The 17,892-nt window shown below is 46.6% G+C and overlaps 1 protein-coding gene across 1 annotated transcript in view; it reads left to right on the plus strand.

The window, feature by feature from the left end:
* Positions 1-11,786: 11,786 nt before the first annotated feature.
* Positions 11,787-17,892, plus strand: part of klhl32 (kelch-like family member 32) — a gene marked incomplete at both ends in the record, with an annotated part of 31,262 nt that continues 25,156 nt past the window's right edge. The window contains 2 exons of the mRNA XM_083642261.1: positions 11,787-11,809; positions 13,296-13,476. Coding sequence (XP_083498387.1) covers positions 11,787-11,809; positions 13,296-13,476 — 204 coding nt within the window. The remainder of the gene's footprint in view (positions 11,810-13,295; positions 13,477-17,892) is intronic.

Raw genomic sequence — 17,892 nt, forward strand, 5'->3', positions numbered from 1 at the left:
GTCTGGCGACTTTGGACTATGCTGCCTTCCCGTGCTCTCGGAAATATCCAATTGACATAAAAACACATAGACATTCCACGATACGAAAATAGATCAATTTTGGAAAGAAAAAAAACAAGATAAAGATCAAGATTTGTTGTTGTTATTATTATAGTAGTACTAGTAGTAGTAGTAGTAGTAGTAGTAGTAGTAGTACTAGTAGTACTAGTACTAGTAGCCTACTACTACTAGTATTACTATGTAACAGTCACTTTGGTTGCAATTACATGTTGGTCCACTGTGTGGCACTCCTTGTTATTGTATTGTCTTTACGACAACAACTTACTTTACGTCTCACTTCTTCTCCAGTCTGCCTCCATGCAAGACGCAAGTCAGACTATTCTCTGTGACAACTTGGTGTGTGTGAATTAGCGTTCTATGTCTAGCTTCTACATGTGTGTAGAGAATTAGTGCCGTAGAGACGGCTTTATATGGTCGACAAGTCAATGAATAAACAGTCTGTGCGCAAATCCCACAACTGCCATGGTTTGAGTCTGTCATGTTAGCTGGCTATCCAGGAGGCTAACAAGCTACACAACACCCCCAAACTCGATGCACACGACTGGCGACAAAGACTAAGCCAAATAGACAAATTCATAGCCAGACACTTAATCCAGGTGAGATTTGAACCCTCAGCCCCAAGATTGTTTCTTTGTAAGTCTGGTTCTACCATGTGAGCTAACCAGCCTGTTGCTTGTTAGAGCCATACTCTCGAATGTAGAGCTGGAGACCAAGTATTATAGTTTTGAAGGTATATTCCACCTAGCCAGGCTATATTCCACCCAAATACTACTTTCTGTCCAAGTACTTACAAGTAGCCTACTTAGACATAAGTAGTATTTGGCTGAAACATACCTAAGTACTTGGACATGAAGTAGTATTTGGATGGAATATACCTTTAAAACTATAAGTATTTGGAGAGAAGGTAGGTAGTATTTGGGTGGAATATATCTTAAAAACTAAAGTACTTGAACAGAAAGTAGTATGTGTATTGTGGATAGAATATAATACTGTTATATTAATACTGTAGCGAATCAGGTATTCCTCCAAGGAACCAGGAGACTTATTGTTGGTACAGGCTTTTATTCTTGGCTTATTCTCATAGCTCCTAGCGGTAGCTTCGCTGCTAGCTCTACACACGTCCAGCCAGCTCTCTCACATATCCAGACTGACTCCTGCCACGAGACAGGAAGTGGCACTTACACACCGTTCCCCCCAGGAACAATCCCCACACATCAGTTCCTATCTAAACACAGCATCACCACATTACATGTCAAACCCTGGATCGCTACATACTCCCCGCCCAACAATAAGCCAGCTCCCACGCTGGCACCCACAACCCACACATATCCCCCTGTACCAAAACACACCAACACTAACATTTTTCCCGTCAACCCCCACAGACATTCTATTCCCCACAATTAGTCCCTTTTTCCCAGCACCCCCGTCATAATGTCTAGTTTTCATTAGGCACTCCATAATGTCTAGTTTTTATTAGGCACTCCATAATGTCTAGTTTTCATTAGGCACTCCATAATGTCTAGTTTACATTAGGCACTCCATAATGTCTAGTTTTCATTATTTCCCTTCTTTTTCACACATTTCAATTCAACACAAACCCCAACATCTTTTTACCCACATCTTAATTCAACAATAACCCCCACATTTACATTATTCCTTTTTGGCCCCGGTGCTGGTAATGCACCAGGGGCCTTACATTCCCGCATGTCGCCAAGACATTATGCACCGTTTTAGGCGACTAAATGGCGGCCGGCCACTAGAGGGCGCCGCTGCCCCACTAAGATTTGACGTCATACCTTCCTCACGGTATCAGCTGTTTCCCCAAAACAACGTGCCCAGGTCGCTTTGCAGAATGCAGCTTACGCGGCCCCTCCCCCTTGCTGCATGCCAGACGCACAGTAGAGAGGAGCTGTGAGGAGCTGTCCCTGTGTGTTTACAATCATGTGTGTGATAAAGCAGGAGAACGCAAGGACCCCCCTGAACTTTCCCCCATCTAAAAACGTCGGCTGTATGGGAATATTTCGGCGTTTGTAAAAATACAGATGGCCATAGCCTCAACGCAAGACTCATCCGAATGACTGATGAGTCTCGCGTTGAGCCTAGGATGGCCAGGGCTTAGATCTGCGTGAGCACGACCCGTCGTAATTTGTCAAATTCAAGGTACATTAAAACGTTGTCTTGCTTCAACATACATCGCATCGCATAAACCATTTCCACCCGCAGGTTTGAGGAGTAGCTAACATAAACGTCAGATAAATACTCTCTATAGGCTAACGTTACCTACTGAGGCAGCTAACATGGCTAATTAGCTAGCTAACGCGGTCCATCGATATACAGTCTGGTAGACACATAAAGCAGTGTGTTCCTTCTGTTTTACACAATGTTCGCCAGCCTGCCTAGTCTCTTCTCTGTATATCCTTACAACAGCTAAGAGAGGAGCTTGTGAAGATTGAACGAACATCCCCACAGTCAAAGCACCTCCCTGAGATATCCATATAAAAACGTTTATTGCTTTAATACCAAAAATAAAACCTCCAGTGTCTGTAAGCTAATGCTAACGCGTTAGCGATTAGCTATTGGCTGGTTGTTGTGTACACTTGTGTAGGCCCCATGTTATGGTTAGACCCGGGAGTTAACATTATAAAACACATTTCCTGGCATATGCAGGTAGTTGGAAAACCTGGTAAGTTCTGAAAATATGTGTCTATTATTGTGTTATTCCAGCTATCGTTATCGGTTGTTAGGTTAGAGTAATATGAAGCCGACAAAAACCGGCAAAACAGACAAGCGGTTAATGCTAGTCTGCTTCCATTAAAACCATTGTGTATTAAAATAAACGATAACGTAGCTGGAGTAACTAATAAAACACATTATTTTCTGAACTTACTTAAGTCCCCAACCAACTTCCCGCAGCTTTCTCAAAACAATGTCCTTTTTATTGCGGTCCATCAATACAGTCTGGTAGACAGATCAAGCAGTGTCTTCCCTTTGTTTTACCAAGCAGTGTCTTCTCTATCTAAAACAGATCTATAAGGTGAAGAGCCTGTAGCATGTAGATGACGGCTTGAGACTGGCTGCCACAGCTGTCAATCATCCCTTTTTATATGTCAAATAAGTACTTCAAAACAAACTGATCAGAAAAATGACCACTTGCACAGGCATTAGCATGACAATAACTATCTAAAATGATACAACCCACCTTTGGAAAAAATGCGTGACGATACCATGCACCGGGGCTATGCCAGGTTTCGACCTGGCCTTGTTCCTTCTACCTTTCCTTTAAACCGCCACCATTTCCATCCCCCCTTTCAAAGCTTCTGTCCCACCTGAAGCACTCTAGTCCCTCTCAACCCCCAGTGGGGTCAGTCCTTCCCAGAGTGACTCTCCTCGGCCCCCCCTCTGTGCTCTACAGTTATCACACGAACTGCAGTAGCTCCGCACATCCTCCTTGTGTTTGCCCCAGTAGAATCCCAGACGAACCCGGCGGAGCGTCTCCTCAACCCCCGATGACCGGGTCCGAGGCCCCTGTGTGCCCACCGTAGCGCCAACTCCCTTAGGCAGCCGGGTACCACCCACCATCTTTTCTTGCGCTCCTTTCTCTCCAAACGCCCATTTTTACACAGACGCAGGTCCAAAAACATATTCCACAGTCCCTTCGTGGCACTGGAACATGTGTGAATCTCCTCCACAGGGGGCCGGCGTCCGGCCGCTACCCATGCGTACACCGGACCGATATCCGCGTCCTCCGCCTGCCTGCGTCTCCACTCACCCACGTCGACATCCCAGATGGCCATGTCGTCATCTGTCAGGTCCACTTCTGCACAGTCCTCCTCGTCTTCCTCCACCTCTTGCACTCGGTCGTCCTCCCGTCCCCCTCCCCCAGGGGGCGGCGTGCTCAGGGCAGCAGGGCGAACACCACCGGCATCCATCTCCACCTCGGCTTTCTGCACAGCAACCGTGGGGGGTGTGTAGCGGCTAGGTTGGGCCGGCTCCTCCGGCGGTAACCCCTCTCGCTCACCCGGAGACACGAGCGTCGCTCTCCCGACTGTAACAGCGCTGCAGATGATGTCTCTCACTTCCCTCTGGCTGTTCAGCACAATCCCCGCTCTCCTGATTGTCTCGTCGCTGATGATGATGTCTCCCTCTACCGGCTGGTATGCAGAGCAGCTAGCCTGGGCCGGCTCAAACGTCACTCTCCTGCCCTGAATAACCGGCTCTGCACTGCTCTGCTGCTCCGCTGCCTGTTGCTCAGGCTGCTCCCCCGGCTGTGTGTCTCCTCCATTCCCCAAAGTCTCAGTGCACTCTCTGGCTAAGTGCTCAGGTGAACGGCACGTCCAACAGAGTCTCACCTGCCCGGCGCCTGAACGTCTCTCTTCTCCCGCTGTCCTCCGGTCCCCGACAGCCCTTCGACACTCTCTGGCTAGGTGTCCAAATGCACCGCATGCCCAGCAGGCTCCCTGCCGTCCCCAGTACCGTTGCTCCGCGTACCTGGTCTGTCCCCCGGGACCGCTGCGACACCACCTCGCTAGGTGACCAGGTCCCCCGCATGTCCAACACAGTCTCTGTTGCGGCTCCTCCGGCCGTTCTCCACACTGCGCTACCTCTGTGCTCAGCAAGTCCACACGTCTGCATGACTTCTCATAGCATCCGCATCAGCTCCACTGCCCAGGCAGGAGTCGCTTCCAACAGCCGTCTGACTTCTTTCAACAAATGGGCTTCCATGCCCGCCAGCACCGAGCTGATCCCCGTCGTCAGCTCCTCTTTCCTCCCGTTCAGCGACGGCCATTCTCCGTCGCGCACCATCGCACGTGGTGCTCTTAGCAGTTAGCAGTTAGCACCCCTGGTAGCTAACCTACTACCGCTAGGTCGCTCGAGCCCAAAAGCCGTCTCACACACAGTCTCTTTTGCCGTTCCTTCTCATCCTCTCCCCTCTCGGCCAACGCAGAGGCGATACCGCTTTACTTCTTGACACCAATGTAGCGAATCAGGTATTCGTCCAAGGAACCAGGAGACTTATCGTTGGTACAGGCTTTTATTCTTGGCTTATTCTCATAGCTCCTAGCGGTAGCTTCGCTGCTAGCTGTACACACGTCCAGCCAGCTCTCTCACATATCCAGACTGACTCCTGCCACGAGACAGGAAGTGGCACTTACACACCGTTCCCCCCAGGAACAACCCCCACACATCAGTTCCTATCTAAACACCGCATCACCACATTACATGTCAAACCCTGGATCGCTACAATACTTAGTCTCTGACTCTACAGACTCCTAGTATGGCTCTACCAAAAAACAGGCTGGTTAGCTCAGATGGTAGAGAACCAGACTTACAATTTAACAAACTTGGGGTTCAGGGTTTGAATCTCACCTGGAGGGAGTGTTTATTTGATAAGGATATCTTTCACTTTATATTAGGGTGCAAAAAGAGTAACAAATGGACAGGTAATGATTCAGTACTCATAAACTACAGAGTATCATGCACCACTTTACAATAGGGTACACAAAAAGACTAACTAATAGACAGATAATAATTAAGTAATGATTCAGTATTCATAAACTACTGAGTATGATGCACCACTTTACAATAGGGTACACAAAAAAAGTAACTAATGGACAGGTAATAATTAAGTAATGAGTAACTAACAATTAACTACTCACAAACTGACCATTGACTAACCATTAACTAATGAGTAATTAATCTACTAAGGAACTAACAACTAATCATGAACTAATGATTAACTACTATACTCACAATGTGACCTTAACTAATGATTAACTAATGATTAATATATTCACGCACTGACATTTATTAATCATTAACGAACGATTAACTACTCTACTCATGGAACTGACCGACTAATCAGTAACTAATGATTAACTACTATATTCACGAGCTGACATTTAGTAATCATTAAGTATTGATTAACTACTCTACTCAGGAACTTAGATACTAATCATTAACTAATGACTACCTACTCATTAACTATGATTAACTAGTGATTGACTAATGACAAATTATTCCTTAGCTACTCATTAACTAACTATTAGTTAATGATTAGTTTACTAGTAACTAGGCTACTACAGTATTTGTGTACGTTATTGTAAAGTGTTACCAAACTTTCATTTGATGAGCAAAATATGGAACACCACGTATGGATTAACAAACAAACGGGTGTATCAATGTCAAGTGTAAGCATATCTCTCCTGCGGTCCCAGCACTGACCAGGCGTTCTGAGACCAGTGCATAGTGTTTATTGTTTATTGTGGATCCCCATTAGTCTGCACCAAGGTGAGACTACTCTTCCTGGGGTCGATGTGGAGCCGATGTGGAGCTGGCGTCATCGATGTGACGTCGACATGGAGCCCGTCAGTCACAAAGTAGATGCCCAGCAGGCCGGTGTCACTGTAGGAGGAGTGGAAGGCCTGGAAGCTGTGGCACATCTTGTCCTCCACTGCCAGACGGGCCAGACGTCAGACTCACTGTCCCTCCACTGATTAGCTCCCTCACAGCTGTCCTCCATGTTTGTAATCACAATCTGCCCGCTTGGTCCTCCCTCCTCCCACCAGCGCAGAATAGTGACGAAGGTCACTCTGGAATGACGTAAAAGTCACATCAGATTCAAATCTGATGTTTTTCCACATTTGAAAGTAGCCCGGGTCGTCTTTAAAAAAGTCACTTTCAATGTGACTTGTACTGTTCACACAGTCATGAAAAAGACTGACCTGAGTCACTTAGGGGGGAAAAGATTAGATTCAAGCACTAAGGATGGCTGTGTAGGACGACGTAATGTACAATAATAATAGTTATGATTAAGTTTTAAAAATGTGAATGTTACGACTGACACATTTCAATTTAAACTGTTGTTTTTTCTCAATTTCTCGCCTATGTGCGTGCTCTGTAGCTACTTAGGGGGCATGCTCTGTACTTATGGGGGTGTGCTCTGTACTGGCCCCAGCCGGAGCTGGATCCTTCTCCTTTGGATAGAGGGATTTGCCTATGGGCGTGCTCTCTACTTAGGGGGCGTTCTCTGTAGGGGCGTGCTCTGTATAAATACAATAAAAAAGGCCACAGAATCCCTATAGTAATCAGTGTTGGGGATAACTCATTACAAAAGTAACATATTACATGTAATATATTACTTTTAGCAGTAACTATAACTGATTACTTATAGGATTTCAGTAGCCTAATATTATACCAGTTACTTTGTCAAGTAACTCACAAATTGAGTTTTTTTTTAAAATCAAAGCACATTTAAAAAATATACAATTATTTCCTAATCAAACTGTGTTTTTATGCAAATAGCCACTATAGATGACAATAACAAAGGAAAATAATAACATTTCGAATTTTGGATTGTTTACACTGCGACTTGAAGGCAGTTGAAATTATTTTTTGGGATGGTTCCGGGGCAGTGATGTCATTCTGCTGCTGCTGTTGTTTTGGTAAAAGTAGGCCTAATGCAAAAGTAGTCTAAGAATAAGTAACAAGTTACTCTACACAGACAGTAATATTGTAAAGTAACGTATTACTTTCAAAAGAAAGTAACTAGTAATATGTAGCCTAGTATATTACATTTTGAAAGTAACTTGCCCAACACTGATAGTAATACTATAATAGATAGGCTAGATAGATGGATAGATAGATAGATAGATAGATAGATAGATAGATAGATAGATAGATAGATAGATAGATAGATAGATAGATAGATAACAGAAAGCATGATAAGGACACACTTTATGTTCATAGAGGGATATGAATAATGATTTTCAGCATTGAGAAAGTGCCAGTGTTAGCACACACACACACACACACACACACACACACACACACACACACACACACACACACACACACACACACACACACACACACACACACACACACACAGCAACACGCAACACACACACACACACACACACACACACACACACACACACACACACGCGCGCGCGCGCGCACACACACACACACACACACACACACACACACACACACACACACACACACACACACACACACACACACACACACACACACACACACACACACACACACACACACACGCCTCCTCCCCCTTGCATCATCATCACTACTACCACCACCGCCGCCGCCACCACACCCACCCAATTTGCCATTCCTCAATTATCCACCTAGGGGCGCTGTGTCCCCTATGTGCCTACATGTTCAAATTCATGTGACCGCTGTGGAGAGGCTGTGGGAGGCGGGGTTAACAATGTAACAATTTAGGTGCTACTGTGTAGTGTAGTGCCCATGATAACGGAGTGCATCTGCTCGGCGTTGCACTCTCTCCATCCGCCGCAGAGATCAATAGCTCGGACATCAAATGAGATTTCTGACGGAGGCGCCGCCGAGGGCGACGGGACTGGCTCACAACACGTTCATATGAGGTACGTAAGCCTGGCACATTAAGAGGGGCGTAAATAAAATCCTGCAATAGTAGCAATAAGGTGCTTTACATGTAATTTGGTCTGGACTTGCTGCCTTTTAGGGGGTGGGGCGGGTGGCCCTGCGTTGCATGCAACAGGATTTATGGTTTGATACGGCGGACGTTATATTCTTTGCAGGCTGCGTCCTCGTTTCAGGACGGAGGCGCTGGCTAGTTGCTAGGAGACCTTTTGACAGCTGGGAGAGAGAAAAAAAAAAAGTGGCTGTGAATGCATGAATGGTGTCTTCTTTAGTGACAACCCCTGCGCGCTATCCGTGCGTAAATCCTAATGGCCTCTTGTTCGTAAAGGACAACAGTTGTTTTCAGTCAGGCGATTGCAGTGCGGTGCAGAGGGAAATTGTCTGTTTTTTGTGATTCCTCAGAACCTAAATATAGTTATCCAGCTCTGAGCTTCCTCATATATCATCAAGATAGCCTACTTTAGCCTATGTGCGGAGGAGAGTCAAATCAGGAGAAAAAAAGCATGGGCAATGTCAGTGTCTAATATCATTTGCCATGGACACATCTAAAACCTGCTTACATCAACAGTTCTGGGGAGAAAGTGCATGGAGCAATGACTGATATGACTATTTGGTTAGTGTGATAAATCACCATATTATCTTATAGGGAATATTGGTCCTAAAAGCTTACGTGAGTTTTTAGATATGGTTTCCAAATCTTGCTTGATCTTTGCTCTCCATTATAATGCCTAAAACTACAACATGACGTTTTGCCTCACTTGAGTTATGGCAAGTGGCCATAACTGTGTTGGGCTGGCTGGAGTTGGCCGGTCCAGGCAGGAGTCATCGAGGATGAGGAGGAGCTCCCTCTCTCCCTCATCAGTCAGTAGCTTGCCTCTGAGCATCTGAAGGTCACTCCTGAATAGATTGATCTCCCTGAGGAGAGGACTGTGCGCTCAGAGTAGACGCTAGTGCACGCAGTAGGCTACTGCCTACACTTTAGCCCAGCAGTATAATACACAAGCTCACTCTGTTTAAAACAAGCGCAAGAGAAGACCCGTGGCGTCTTACTGTAGTGAAGTAAGGTTTTAATCTGTATTCGGAGCAGCTTGGGTTTCAGAGCGGGATCAGGCCTGGCCTCTCTGTTTCAGTCTTGTGCTGTTTGGGTATTACTTTACAGCAGACTGAGAGGTATCAGATTCAGGTGTGTAGCACATTATGGCAAGGTTGTAGCTACATCAGAAGGCTTGGTGTAGACTTGGTGTAATTTGGATTCACAGCTTGTTTTGAAAAGTGCTGAACTTGTTTATATTGCCTTCTCTGAAGTGGCTGCCTGTGTAGAGTTGAAAAGGCCTTAAAAAGAAGCAAACCTGGAGCATCAAAGTCGACACTTGCCAAAGGTGTGACAAGGGGAAAGAGTAACCCTTAAGCTCGGCGCGCGGTTGGTTGCATCACTTCACACATGGCACGGCAGATTGTGGCCAGTGGCGCTGGAAGGAGATTTTAAGTAGGGTGGCATTAGGAGGAAGGGACTCTCGGTGGCACAGAAGAAAAATTAGCCTTTTTTTTTGCATGTTTGGATCTTTTTTAGCCATATTTAGAGGATAATCTCAATTTAAACACACCAGTGTTATTGTCTATTGATTGCATTCTCTCTCTCTCTCTCTCTCTCTCTCTCTCTCTCTCTCTCTCTCTCTCTCTCTCTCTCTCTCTCTCGCATACACACACACACACACCACCAAAATTAGGATGTGGTGACCACAGCCTAATTGATCCAAATATCAACCATGTGAAATAGCTTGGTCAGCCACTAACAAATCAACACAAGGTAGCAGCTTACATATCAATAAGGATAGAACAAGAAATAGCCATCAAGAAAAGCACAGCAGCTCACAGTAATGAATGAATGAACAACTGCCCCTAGTCAGACACACACAGAGACTGCTGCGCATTTTCCAACGTGACATAGGCTACAGGGATACTCAACTTGCTTTGCCCGGGGGCCACTTTCGTGAAATGATTAATGAACAAACAATATACATTTTTCTGTAGCGGATTGTAGGTTTTTGGGGTGTCAGCCGGAGTTTAGTCTGACAATGTTGTGCACACCGGATAGTTAGTTAGGTTAAGTTAGTACATACATAAGTGTCTGGGTAGCGAGCAGACGACAGTATTTGACAATTTAGCAGCTAAATTATAGATTATTGAAAGATATTCCATATTCCAGACTGAAATGCTATAACAGAAGTGGAGTATTGGCCAGAATGACATGAACATTTGGACACTTATTCAGCGGGTATCTTGCATGTTGCGTTCAGGTGCACTGTATTTTTATTTTTATTTTTTTTTCAATTCCATCGCGGGCCACACAGGGAATGCCCGCGGGCCGCAGGCCGCAAGTTGAGTATCACTGGGCTACCCTGCTCTAGATGTAAATCACTGACCAGACTCAACAGTTAAAGCTACAGTACTTACTCACCCATTAAAAGTCCATGCTAGAGCCTTGCACTGCTCCTAATGAACTCCATTTGAACGTCAACATTGTACATTAGCATTTGAGCTAAACGAGCTATCAAAAGCCAACCAAAACCTAATCCAATGTCGTCATTTTAGCAGTAGGCTCATCCTGTCCTCTTTTTCCCTCCCTCTTTGAGCACCGCAATCTGGGCTTGCTAAACCCTTATGTCTGCTATTAACTTATCTGTTTACTTTTGCTACTAAAACCAACATCAGGACATCCACGCAAGTTCTGACAGAGAGCAATGCCATTGGACCGCATTGGACAAACACATTTGCATATGTCCCAGCATGCCTTGTTCCTTCCTAACTTTTGACATGAAAGTAACCAAATTAAATACGTGGTGGGTGGAAATAAGCCTATTCTTAGTTAACCATGCACTTTTGGAACATTCAGTAAAGACAAATAAAAAAATAGACTATGACTCAACACCCTAAGTGATACACACATGGTAGGAGAGTGGTATATATACCCATCACATCAATCGCTACTTCTGTGTAGAATGGTTAGTTTGCTTGCTCTGCTCTCCCCTAGGAGCGCAGCGCTGTAGTTTATTCAATAAACAGAGATTCTCCTCTCTTTTTTTCCACACTCTCTCATATTTGGAGGGACAAATTGTCCCTATGTCCCCCCACCTCCGGTGCCTATGATTGTGGCACCCAGGCTGGGACTGGACTACTGAAAGTGACACACTGTTCTGTCCTATCAGGCTGATGCATGTGCCCAGTGAGGAGACTACAGTCCCCAGGAGCCATACAGCACCAGCCCTCCAACTCCACCTCTTCATCTCTTCTCTGTGGACATGCCTTCTGAACCTAGCCTCAGGTAGGTTGCCCCGGTCACTCCATGCATACTGTACATACAGGCTCAAGACTCATGGTGCAAAAAGACAGTTTGGATATACGCACATCAAACAACAACAATCTATATAAAGGCATGGGAGCACTTTTATGATCTATTTTGACCTGATGAAGATCTATGCAGGATCAAAACATAATATCATCATAATAATGGTGTATGAATGGAGACTAATGTGCAGCCTCTACTCTCTTTACCTACAAAAACAGGCACTTTCCCATCCATTTCATATTGTTGGTGTGTAATTAGTGGCACACACTCTCATTCTCTCTCTCTCCCTCTCCCCCTCTCCCCCTCCATCACACACTCTTTCTCTGGATTGTTAAATTCTCATTCTCATTTCCCCTCAGTCTGATCCAGCTGGGTCATTTGGTCCCTCTTCTTCCAAGGCTCTTCCACGGCAGAGTCCAACCACCAAACAAACACACTTACTCGTCATTCACCCTACTCCCCCCCCCCCCCCCCCCCCCACACACACACACACACACACACACACACACACACACACACACACACACACACACACACACACACACACACACACACACACACACACACACACACACACACACACACACACACGTGTGGACAATGTTTCCTCTGTCTTACACTCCATCACCATGAAGGTGACAGAGCAGGCCTCTGGCAGACAACAGCATTTTTAGAGTGACAGCCACTGAGGACTGTAAGTGGACAGAGACAGATTTGGACAGACAGGGTGGCGTGATGCTGATGGATTGGTACAAGCGGGAAGGGACAGAGGATGGGTTGGAAAATTGTATTTCCTGCTACACCAGCCAGCAGCATATAGTCAGTCAGTCAGTCAGTGAGTCAGTCAGTCAGTCAGTCAGTCAGTCAGTCAGTCAGCCAGTCAGCCAGTCAATCTGTCACAGAATTTGCCAGACTCACACTGCAGTTGGTGTTTGTCTAATCTATCATACACAGGGTCCGATTGACTGGAAAACTGTGGACAGAGGACAGACACATTGTGGACAGAAAGTGTTCTCACCATCTTATTCACGTCATGTAACAGTGGAGACATAATGGAGAGGGCAGGCAGAGGCTATTCAGTCTATTAATTAATTAGTAAACTGTCACTTCTCTGCGTTGCATTTCACTTTCTTCCCTGTTGTGTTTAGTTTTTATTTAAAAAAATCTTTAGCATTGGAGATTTTTTTAAAGATGAAAAGTCCATTGTAAAATAGTGTTAATAATAAGAGTAGCACTAGTAATAGTAATAGCAGTTGTAGGAGTAATAATAATAGTAGTAGTAGTAGTGATAATACTAATACCTGTACCAGTGATAGTAGTACAGTAGTAGTAGTAGTACTGGTAGTAGTAGTACGTAATGATAATAAGAATACTAGCAGTTTTTTGTTATGATTATTGTGATTATCCCATCCAGAAGTCCTACTCCAGCCTAAGCACATCTCTCCCTGTGTGTGCACTGCAGCGGTAGGGAGATGCTGACAGGACAGAGGCTCTGCCAGTCAAGGTCCCACCAGGACTCGGTCCTCTCCGCCCTCAACCAGCAGAGGAAGGACGGCCTGCTGTGTGATGTCACTCTGGTTGCCGGTGAACAGAAGTTCCATGCTCACAAAGCCGTCTTGGCAGCGTGCAGTGATTACTTCCGGGTGAGTCCTGGACCTGGAGCGTGCTCGACCAACCTGTTTGTATAAAAACGTTTTGCAAATGAACATTTTGTATGCTTTGGATTAGTCCATAAGAGACTTTGTTTGATGTTAACTATAGCGTTAGACTGGTATATGGGTTTGTGGGTAGATCAGTCTGATATTGGCCTTTGAATAAAAATAATTTATCATCAAGGCAATGTTGCCCACTGCCAATGTGATGGAGGTGAAGATAATGATTGTACTCAACCATCTTCAGGGATGTCAGTCAGTAAAACCTGTATTGAAACCTGCTTGACCTTAGCCTTAAGGAGCGGCTTACCCACCTGGAGAATTTCATTATTATCGCTTTGAATGGAGCGTTTCAGTGTCCCAGTGCTGTTTCAGAGCCTTGTCCATGTTGTCGTGTCCAATTACACGTGAAACACTGAATCCTGTTTGGCATGAAAATGGTCAGGTGTAAATATGCAGAATATTGGCACAAAATATCATCTATCGTCATCTTCAATCCAAAAATCCCCCTTGAAACTGGCTGAACGCTGGTGTTTCCACATGCATGCTGTCTTTGAGAGCATTCAGTGTGGTTCTAAATGCATGCCATGTGAGGTGGATTCATGTAGGTAGACAGCCAGACAGGAGGAGACTTGCTCAGATTGGCTGCACAGGCACAAGTGCAGCATTGAGATTTGATTTAGGGACAGTGAGCAGATTAGGAAGTAGAAATTAATCCCTCTTGGAAAAAAATGAGAGGCAGATTATATGGAGGAGGGGAGAGGGAGGGTTCCCAGCTGAGCCAAGTGACACTGTTGTTCCAGCACTCGGGTTATTAGATCAGTCAAAGCCACCCTGCTCCCCTGTTCATCCTGTAGGGGCCATAGACTGTAGGGGGCGGGGCTTAACAACATGATCTTGGGTTTGTCATGTGACTCCGCTGCTGTGTTTCGTTGAGTTCATGTGCCGAGGAGACGAGTCGAGTGGCTTCAGAGGGTTCCGTGTGAATAGCAACTGTTGTTTTATTTTTACTCTCCTCCCATCACTTTCTCCCACACACACTTATGACATATACATAGCAGTGACATTATATCTGACATATTAATATAACATATTAGTGACATATTATCTAGCCTAGCTGACATGAGTGATTGTAATGAGATATCTGACCAAGCGGGAGTTGTTTACCTGGAAGCTGGTCTGACTCTGTCACCTGCCTCTTCCAATGCCATCACATTCCTAAGGCGTCTGGACAGCTCAGGGAAATATGGCCAAATGCTGTATATCACACCGACTTCACACACCACCCTCGATGAGAGCACAAGCCCCCCCCCCCAACACGCACGCACACACACACACACACACACACACACACACACACACACACACACACACACACACACACACACACACACACACACACACAAACGCACGCAGTCATAGCCATTATTGTCCCACAACACTTCTAAGCAGTACTACATAGAACTCATTGTTTTGGGATTGCTTGATGAAATCAGTTATTTTTCCAGATGGATGGTAGTACTATAGGTACTATAGGTACTATAGGTACTATAGGTATGGTAGTACTATAGGCTCCATATGACTTGCAGCTGATCACTATTCTGTGCACTCTGTCCTTCCCATACCTACGATTTGATGGGTTGAAGTCATCAGTATTTATCCCTGAGGGAAAACTGGGGATTTGCTCCAAAAAACATTCAGTACCATCCACACAACTACAGCTTGTTTACTGTAACACAACTTCTATTTTAGTCACCTCATAGCACAGCGCTGTTTACTGTAACACAACTTCTATTTTAGTCACTTCATAGCAATCTGGTTTCCACTCTTTTTTCCATGCCTATTTATTTTTTTCTTTACGAGAGAGAATAGCCTGCAGTGACAACGGCAGTGCTGGATTAGGGTTACACACCAAAATGTTGCTTTGCATATGACGCAGTTTGTTTGCTTCCACATTTATTTAAGTGATCAATACTAAAGGAGGTGTCTATGGGAAGACCTTGGGCTGAATTGATACTAATGTGACATTTCGGATTCCATACAAATATCTATGGATAAGTAATTATTACTATCATTATTAGTAGTAGTATTGTTAGTATTACAGTAGTAGTAGTAGTAGGGATTAGCACCCCATCTTGGCTCTCTCGTGAGGGAGAAATCCACAAACGCTACGGATTAGCCTCATGAAAATCTGCGCAAGATCGGCGCGGCCTGGGGCCCTCCAGGCTAGAGCGAGGTGCTCGACGCAGGTAAATGACGTGCAGCGCACAGGCCCTCTTGAGGCGTCCTTGAGGCATCCCTTCAGCCTCTGGATTGCCTTTGGCATAAGGGGGGTCTGGTGAGACGAAGGAGGAGCACGGCCGGGAGAAACCCACAGAGCCTAGATCCTCCATGCACCGAAGGGCCAATACTGCGGCGTAGCACTAGCTCTATTGCAGCGGATTGGGTTCTCTTTTACCCCTCCCGCGGGCAACGTTGCAGATAGAGTAGTAAGGCTGATCCGTAGCGGCTTCTGGGACGTGAGTCGGGGTCTTAATTGGCCTCGGCTGGGTCTACTGGGCGAGGGTGTATGATGTTGACAGACCCGAAACACCTTACGACCCCAGATAACATCACTGATGACACGTCCTAGCGCATGCGGCAGTAGTGTATTTGAGAATGTAGAATCCTGGCTTGCCTCTGGCCGGTGACACTTAGGAAAGACTAGGTGACAACCAAGTATAGTTTGGTGACGAGCTGGAGAGACAGTTGACGGCCGGAGAGACGGCAACCCGGTACGGGATGGGATTAGCACCCCATCTTGGCTCTCTCGTGAGGGAGAAATCCACAAACGCTACGGATTAGCCTCATGAAAATCTGCGCAAGATCGGCGCGGCCTGGGGCCCTCCAGGCTAGAGCGAGGTGCTCGACGCAGGTAAATGACGTGCAGCGCACAGGCCCTCTTGAGGCGTCCTTGAGGCATCCCTTCAGCCTCTGGATTGCCTTTGGCATAAGGGGGGTCTGGTGAGACGAAGGAGGAGCACGGCCGGGAGAAACCCACAGAGCCTAGATCCTCCATGCACCGAAGGGCCAATACTGCGGCGTAGCACTAGCTCTATTGCAGCGGATTGGGTTCTCTTTTACCCCTCCCGCGGGCAACGTTGCAGATAGAGTAGTAAGGCTGATCCGTAGCGGCTTCTGGGACGTGAGTCGGGGTCTTAATTGGCCTCGGCTGGGTCTACTGGGCGAGGGTGTATGATGTTGACAGACCCGAAACACCTTACGACCCCAGATAACATCACTGATGACACGTCCTAGCGCATGCGGCAGTAGTGTATTTGAGAATGTAGAATCCTGGCTTGCCTCTGGCCGGTGACACTTAGGAAAGACTAGGTGACAACCAAGTATAGTTTGGTGACGAGCTGGAGAGACAGTTGACGGCCGGAGAGACGGCAACCCGGTACGGGATGGGATTAGCACCCCATCTTGGCTCTCTCGTGAGGGAGAAATCCACAAACGCTACGGATTAGCCTCATGAAAATCTGCGCAAGATCGGCGCGGCCTGGGGCCCTCCAGGCTAGAGCGAGGTGCTCGACGCAGGTAAATGACGTGCAGCGCACAGGCCCTCTTGAGGCGTCCTTGAGGCATCCCTTCAGCCTCTGGATTGCCTTTGGCATAAGGGGGGTCTGGTGAGACGAAGGAGGAGCACGGCCGGGAGAAACCCACAGAGCCTAGATCCTCCATGCACCGAAGGGCCAATACTGCGGCGTAGCACTAGCTCTATTGCAGCGGATTGGGTTCTCTTTTACCCCTCCCGCGGGCAACGTTGCAGATAGAGTAGTAAGGCTGATCCGTAGCGGCTTCTGGGACGTGAGTCGGGGTCTTAATTGGCCTCGGCTGGGTCTACTGGGCGAGGGTGTATGATGTTGACAGACCCGAAACACCTTACGACCCCAGATAACATCACTGATGACACGTCCTAGCGCATGCGGCAGTAGTGTATTTGAGAATGTAGAATCCTGGCTTGCCTCTGGCCGGTGACACTTAGGAAAGACTAGGTGACAACCAAGTATAGTTTGGTGACGAGCTGGAGAGACAGTTGACGGCCGGAGAGACGGCAACCCGGTACGGGATGGGATTAGCACCCCATCTTGGCTCTCTCGTGAGGGAGAAATCCACAAACGCTACGGATTAGCCTCATGAAAATCTGCGCAAGATCGGCGCGGCCTGGGGCCCTCCAGGCTAGAGCGAGGTGCTCGACGCAGGTAAATGACGTGCAGCGCACAGGCCCTCTTGAGGCGTCCTTGAGGCATCCCTTCAGCCTCTGGATTGCCTTTGGCATAAGGGGGGTCTGGTGAGACGAAGGAGGAGCACGGCCGGGAGAAACCCACAGAGCCTAGATCCTCCATGCACCGAAGGGCCAATACT

Source organism: Poromitra crassiceps (genome assembly GCF_964638095.1).
Source record: "Poromitra crassiceps genome assembly, chromosome: 1".
Classification (NCBI taxonomy): domain Eukaryota; kingdom Metazoa; phylum Chordata; class Actinopteri; order Beryciformes; family Melamphaidae; genus Poromitra; species Poromitra crassiceps.